The sequence below is a fragment of the Chamaea fasciata genome, unplaced genomic scaffold (genome assembly GCF_029207755.1).
Source record: "Chamaea fasciata isolate MVZ Bird 193981 ecotype frontalis unplaced genomic scaffold, bChaFas1.0.hap1 SCAF_19, whole genome shotgun sequence".
Classification (NCBI taxonomy): Eukaryota; Metazoa; Chordata; class Aves; order Passeriformes; family Sylviidae; genus Chamaea; species Chamaea fasciata.
Window position 1 is genome coordinate 6,394,256 of NW_027094104.1, and position 7,821 is coordinate 6,402,076.

The 7,821-nt window shown below is 43.6% G+C and overlaps 1 protein-coding gene across 1 annotated transcript in view; it reads right to left on the reverse strand.

Annotated features, from left to right (window-relative positions):
- Positions 1-7,821, reverse strand: part of ABCC3 (ATP binding cassette subfamily C member 3) — a 46,629-nt gene extending 38,808 nt beyond the window's left edge. The window contains 2 exon segments of the mRNA XM_066200884.1: positions 7,673-7,758; positions 7,761-7,821. Of these exon segments, the coding sequence (XP_066056981.1) occupies positions 7,673-7,758; positions 7,761-7,821 (147 nt within the window).

The following is a 7,821-nucleotide window of genomic DNA, read 5'->3' on the forward strand; positions in this document are numbered from 1 at the left end:
ATCTTGGGCTTCCTGCACATCATCCATTACAGCATTTAAAGAACAAATAGCCTAAAACTTGGCTGCAAAACAGAGGCAGGGAAATTCCTGTCTGTCCCTTTCCCAAAATCCCCAGATGATGTTATAGAAGCCTGCTGAAAAAGACCAGCTGGAGTTCTGGTATTGAGTTTAAGTCTAAATCAACTCCTACTCCACTACAGAAGCTTAAAATAAAGCTGCCTCACGCTGGTTTTACCCAGCAGTAAAAATAATTGCTGATGATGCCTTGGAATGCCTACCTAGAACAGAGGCTAGACAGAGTTAAGAGAATAAAGTAGGTATTTATTAAGGGCCTTCAACAGATACACCTTGGGCAGTGCAAAAGCCTCACAGAGGCTACACCCAAGATGGACAATGGTCACGAGTTTTTTGGGCAGATATAAGTTTGGTCTATTTAGATATCAGAGGTTAATTGTCCAATTACAGCTTCAGGTAGTGAAGTCGTATTCCCCCAGTTTGTTCCCCCTCAGCTCACTTTTGTTTATACAGGCCTGAGGCTGTAGTGTCCTTGGTTCTCAGGCCTGGAAGGATTGTTTGACCAAAACGTGAAGAGATCTTACTAACACTCTGTATGGAGTTCAGAGCTCTACATTAATGCAGTACAGGATCAGAAAAATATAAAAGCTAAAATCTTGAGGCATCACTGATACTGCAGCAATGTTCCTCAAACAGCAACAGAGAGCATGCAAACCCTAGGGAAGACTTACAGCATCTCTGCAGTGTCAAACAGTTCTCTCCTTTGAACAGATACATTAATACATGCTGCTCTCTAGAAGCTCCAAAAGAATGGTGAAAAGCACAGGAAACACAAACCCTACCTTTATCTGCTGAAAGGTGAAGGCATTTGGGTTGACGTCATTCACACCCTACCCAAGGCCACAGAAACCTTATCAGTAATTCCATGTCAGTTATCACTGGTTTGCATGTTGTAGGAGATTAACAATCAAACTGGAAAGCTGGCCAGGAAGGTACACATCCAGTATGGAAGACAGGGAAGTGAATAACCGAAAGCAACAATGCATCCCTGTGGTACATTAACATGGGAATGGTTTCTCGTGCAGAACATATCCTTAGTGGGAATTAAAATGCAAAGCAGACTCTTCCTGACCTTTTGCCCTTAGGTATGGTCAATACCCTGCCAGGGACTTTCACTTCCACAGCCTGGGAATAATAAAATAAATAAGGAAAAATATCAAAAGGAAAGGAAAGAAATAAAAAGGATGTCTTTTTCTTGGCTCTACCACGCTGCCTCCTGCCAGTGAATGAGAGTGGATCTGAACCGCAACACTAAAAACTACCAGGGCTCAATCTCAGCTACAGTACAAACTTCATCTCAACCTCTCCATGTCACCTCCCTTTTCTACCTGTTGTCCATCTCCTCTGCTTGGTCCCTGTTAATAAATTCTTTGGGACCAACTCTAATAGTCATTTTAGAGTACAAAGGCCAGTGGATAGAGCTCCAGGCCTCCAGAAGAGTGCCAGTTTCATATGGACTTTTCAGACCATCACCCATTTACATTTCCAAAGGAACAGTGTCAGCTTACAGAAGGAGTTGGATGCTCCATTAACCCCGAGTGGCTGCAGCACAACTCAATTCTTGCTCATGATTACACAACAACTTTTCCCCCACCTGGCAAAAGCAAGAGGTAACAACATTCTTCAGGGAGATAGTGAAGGAGACCACACTATATGTATATGGATCTAAGACAACATACACCTAAAGTGAAAGTAAAATCCATCTACTTCAGCTGTTTCAGTAACACTCAGTCCTCCTGCTTGGACAGAGGGACATTTTTTACCTGTGGAGGGGAGGGCATGGTGCAACCATTCAGGTAAAAATGCTCAAGAATTCAAAGCAGGATTGAGAAGAAAATGAAACAGGATTGTTCCTACACAAGAAAGTTCCCAACTGTCTTTTAAAACTGACCAAAGCTCTGTACTGCTGGGGAGAAAACTTCCTGTTGCTGGCATCACTGACGGCTTTTCCCATGGTCTTGCGCAAGCACCAGTAAAGGAGTGGGGTGCCCTGTTGCAGACAAGTGTGATACTGGCTGGGGGGTGAGGGGAAATATACTTGCTTTAAGCCATCCCATCTCCTTTCAGTTAAAGGAATTGGGTTAATTAAAAGTATCATCATAAATGTAGCTCACCTGAAGAGACAGGAACAGCTCAAACAGCTGTGAATGACACAGTCCCACTGTAATGGATTTTAAGCCACCCCATTCAGCTGGGCTGATGTATACTAACAAAAAGGATCGGCACAGAAAAATTGCCATCAGTGCTGCTCTGAGAGCAGTTGCAAGATATTTTAGAATAAAAATCATTCACCTAGGGGGAAGAAGAGAGAATTTTTCTTTTAATTGCACAAATGTCAAATGCATTCTCAGTTTCAGAGAGGAAAACAAGATATTTTTTCTGAAACTAAGTAACTTTTGACTATTCAAATAACTCCCATGAAACAGTTTCTCTTCTTTATCTTCTTCACTCTTCATTCTGTTCTAATTCAGGGCTTTATGACACTGGCACGTGACATTACTGTAAATTATCTAAATTTTATTGCACTGACTTCACCTCTCATGCTGCCACGAGATTAGCACAGGGACAAGATGCCAGCTCACACAGGCCCAGCATGGAATCAGGGCTGTTGGTTGGTCAAAAGCCTGGGCACGTTCCTGGGAAGATCTCTGGCTCATGGCCACTCTGCTCTCCACAAGCTCAGCCAAGGACTTTGCAAGTGGATAATGGCCCAACACAGTCAAGGAGGGATTAGGAGACAAATCAAGGAAGAACTTACTGGGAAAATCAAACACCTCATTTAATATGTTTTTCAAAAGAATTTTTTAAAATTAAAAAAAAAAACCCCAGATTTAAACACTAATAGTCTCCTTATTTTAATACATTAAAAACTTGCACATGTTGAGAGGAAAGGGTTATCTCTCCCATGACACAGCAATTTGCCTACCAGGTAGGTGAGGCCCATCTCAAAATGCTTCATATTCCAAAGTACATTGATTAAATTTTAGCTACATTTTAAGGAGCTCCTTGTGTAACTTGGATTTAGTTCCAGTATAATTTCTTTTCAGGAGGCAAACTTTATAGCATTCCAAAGTCCCAGACACCACAGCTACCAGCTGTGTCATGTAAGCTAAAGTGGCCCAGAGAGGAACAGTTGTGTTCAAAGTTGAAGAGTTTCATTAATTGACAATGTCACCAAAGGACTCACTTGACACTGGCAGCTTCCAGCGGTATCAGGTTTTGCCCACAGCTCCCAGATCCATACTTTGTCTTTCCCAAAGAGTGTCAAATCCAGGCTATCTGACTATACAGTCTTGCCATTCACACACAGATGAACAGTATCAGGTCCTGGCTAATACTCCAAATCCAATGCTAAATATTTGTATTTATACTGCTTCTGACATTGAAAATCTCTGGCCCAAATCAATTAGCAACAGCTGCCATCCAACTCGTGTCAAAATTCTGAAAATCTTGGAGAATTTGAGCTTGAGTACTTAATTGATTTTTAATTCAGGATGTTGCCAACCCAGCTACCCTTTCGAGAGAGCATAAATTCACAGATTTGATGTCTGAAGAGGTTAATAAAATCACCTAGTTTGATCGCCCACCTAACATGAGAAAGAACACAGGTACCTCAGGCAGTTATTTGTGAAGAAATTTATAGGAGTGGGATTCAGCTGAAGTTGGATGCAGTTAACAAAGATTACATAAAGATCTGTTTCATGTTTAAGTATCTATAAACACTGAACATTCTGTGTTTAGCACAGGGTGGCAGAAGGGGAAGCTAAAATATAAACAACAGCCAGTCTGGACCATACTGCCCGACTGCAGGATCCTTCCTTGGCAGTGATCTCCTATCACCTTCTGCTTCACTCATCCTCTGCTAACACTGATTTAGCTGAAAATATAATAGAATTGTTAAAATTAAATGTTTTAGTATTAATTTAGGGACAAATCACGTAAGTTGTGAGGGGGGTTTAAACAGACTTGCATACATGCTACAAGTGTACACTATTTGTCATTTTCCTTGAAAGAAATATTTCTGCCTTACTACAGCTACCCTGAGTCACCTTCAACTACAAAAAAATTAAACATGATGCAGCAAAAGAGGAAGTTATGCAGAAGGGAAACTTTTGGCACTTTGGCAATGCATTTTCCTGCTCTGCTGGTTCAGAGAGCAGTATGACCTTTAGCCCAAGTCCACCAAAATTTAACAGAATGACTCAAGGTGAAGGAATACCCATGAACCTAAATGTTAAAGGGGTGCTTTGTACAGGACTATCACAAAGCCAAGACTGAAGTATTGCTTACTCTTGAGAGTTGCTGCAATTTCCTGCTGGACTACCCAAGAGACTCTGGATGAACAAGGAGCCAGCACTCCACATGGGATGGGGAAAAATAAGACATTTGTCAGGATACCAAGACACAGAGAGAGGAAGGAAACCGGGCTGTCAGCTGAGCAGTATCAAAAGGAACTGAGAAATTCTGGTCTCCTCTTTGAAATATTCTTTCACTTGTTCTCTCATTTCCCATTTATGCTGTTAAAAAAGCCACACCACCCAAAACACAAGGTGCTGGTTAAAGCCCAGGCACTTTGCTTGTCTGCAGACCAAGGTGTTTATTTGCCCCTCATCCCAACATTACTCAACAGCAGTGCTGAGCACCTAATGTTTTAATCCCACAGCAGTCACTGTGCCATTTCTTACTCAGAGAGGCTGAGCTGCAGAAAGACAAGGTTTCTCTCCACTGGAACAGAATTCAGTTTTTTTCAAGTTTGTGCTCTTTAATCACTAGGCTGAAACACTTGTGTAGCAAGCACTGCCCAGGAGATCACTTTGCTCTCCACTCAAAGAAGCCACTCATGTTTTACTACAGTGGAAGATAAAAGCAACAAAAAAGTGGTAATTCACTGGTATCTGCTTCTCAAAATGGAGATTGTGGGTCACGTTAACTGGCACACCTATTTAGCACTCTTACTATCACACAGCAAATATGTGACACAATAAATAGGAGGTAATTATGGGCACTGGTTAAGAACACACCAAAGGCCTGCCTTGTGTGGGCATGTGCTACCACATTCATCTCCTCCCCAAAGGCATTATCCCGGGAACACTGCTGCTAGATATTAACAGCTGAAGTAGACAGTATGATTCCAAGTGTTCAGATGAAGAGACTGTTCATAATGCATTATGAAAACATAATATTCCAGTTGTTCCTCTTCTATATATAAATAACCTAATATATAAGTAATCTACATTTGTATTAGCAATTTGCTGATTCTATGTTCAACAGGTAAAGTAGCTGGAAGCTAAACGCTTTTATAGATTTCCAATGTGATCTACAGTGTTCCCTTTCATTTCTTATTTCTGAAATGTGTTAAACAGGAAATTATTTTGCCTCTGCAAAAAAAAAAAACCCACAAAAATGCAACCAGCAAAATTTCCAGCAAAATTCCCCACCCTGAATCAGGGTGAGGAATTGAAACCTTAAAACTTCCAATAAGCCAAAAAACCCCAACATAAATCAATCATCTGTTTAAGTTGATATATTTCAAGATTAACATTTTCCTGAGCTAATTCTGAACTATTTCAGGTTTTTTTTCTGATCCTCTTTCAACAGAAAAGTATTGTAGTTGATTTAAACTCCAAAACAAAGAACTGTTTAAATTGGAACAGCATGTTTCCTTTCGCTCTGAACAGTTTTAAAACTGACACCAATATGGCATTCAGCTTCAAAAAAATATCTGGATTCTCTTCAACAAAAAAATGGGGAGTCTAAGTTCATCAGCTAATGAACAATTGAACATTAATAGTGGTTCACATTTGATCAAGTTCTTGTTTTGAACTGCAAAGCTGGACACCATTCATTAGTTCAGGGTACAGGCTGGGAACTGCCTTTCACCTTGTTCTCCCTTCTTCAAATGCAGCAAGAGAATCCCCAACTTTTGTGAGCAGATTTCAGATAGAAGCCCCTACCTACGTATTCTTACGGAACAACATATTTGCACAGGAAATCACATTCAAGGTGTCTGTCTCCTACCTGGTCATCACTAAAAATATCCTATAAAATCAGTGGACTGTGTATACTCCTGCTAACAGAAAATACTGTCAGAAGTAGGGTGATCACTGAGTTCAACCTGCTGGTCATGGAGACACAGTGTTACACTTCTCAGAGTTGTTGAGTTCCACTCTTAAAAACAATTAAGCAGATGAAAAGTTGTTCTGACCCCAAGGAACTGTGGAAGAAGAAAGAAAAGGGGTCTGCAGAGAGCACAGATAACCCAGAGAGCAGCACAGAGGGCACCATGCTGGTGCAGGAGTGTAACACCACAGCACGAAGCACAGAATGACACACTTACTTCATTCTGCAAACCAGGAAATCCATCTGGATATTTACATTAACATATCAATAAACTGCTATAGGAGTTGTTGCACTACCAGCCTTCCTTGAGAAGCCACGACCTGCTTCCAGAGGCAGCCAAGAGATCAGGGAGCAGAGCTGATCTGTTTGCGCTTGTTCCTGTTCTAGAACTGTTGATGGTAGAAATAATACATGAAAATACTTGTTTGAGCAAGCTTATCTGCCAGCTGAGAGCAGAGAGAGTGCAGAGCACTTGGAAATTAAATGCAAACAAAGAAATGTAACCAAGGGGCTTAGGAGCCAAACTTGTCTTTTAAATAGTAATATTGGGACAGATATTGGAAGGTAGTTAGTTATCTGAGGATGGAACTCAGCATAAAGTGCTCGGAGCCAACTGCTTGTATTGTCCTGTAGTAGCTTTCCAGCAGTGATACAACCTCAGACATTCCTTTTCATTCCTGCTCCTCAATTGACAAAAAAAAAATCTCCCTTGAGCTAAAGCAGTGTAAAACAAAAGGGACACACAAAAACTGATTCATTGAGGGGCAGTTCCAGATTCTGCATAGGTGCTCAGATCCCCATGGCTTCTCATGGTCTGTCTGCCTACACAGCAGAGAGGCAAACACCACGCTCCACCCTGGGGAAACCCGGTAACAGCACTTACACACGCTCACCATCAGAGCAGACCATGGCAGCAATTTCCAAACTTTTGTGCTTACAAACCCAGTGCCCGCTGCAATCAGCCTTTCCAAAGGGCTGAGGGCTCCGAGTACTGACAGAAGTCACGGTAATCCTCCGGGGCTGGTGACCACCCTCAGCTGCCACGAACTCATCCCTCTTCTAGCAGTAACAAAGAACTGAAACGGGAACACTGCCAGTCATGGAAATCGCTCCGAAGAGCAGAACGCGCTAAAACAGAAAGGAAGAGCCCCGGGATGAACAGCGTGAGGTCCAGAGGCGGACTATGCCAGGAAAGCTGCGTCCCCTGTGGGATGCTCTCTGGGGGGTGTCTTGGCTCCGGTGTGGAGATGCCGAAGGACGAAGAGAACGGAGCGGACCTTCAGCTGCTCCTGCCCGGGGGAGGCACCGCACCGCCGGCTCCGGGACGGTCCTGCCCAGCCCCTCAGCAGCCGCGGACCGGGCTGCCCGCGCCCGCTCCGGCCCGGCCCGGGGGACACAAGGCAAGCCCCGGGCGGAGCGGGCGCGGCGCTGCCCTGGCCCCTCTGCGAGGCAGGAAGGGGAGGAGGGAGAAGCTTACCCAGAAGCGGGACCCGCAGAAAGCCTCCATAGCCGCGGCAGGGGCGCAGAGCTGCTGCCGGAGTATGCCGGGCACCGGGCCGGGCAGGAGCCGGTTCCTTCCCCGCTGGGCGGGCCGGGGGCGGGGGCGGCGGGGCCGGCGCGCCCCAT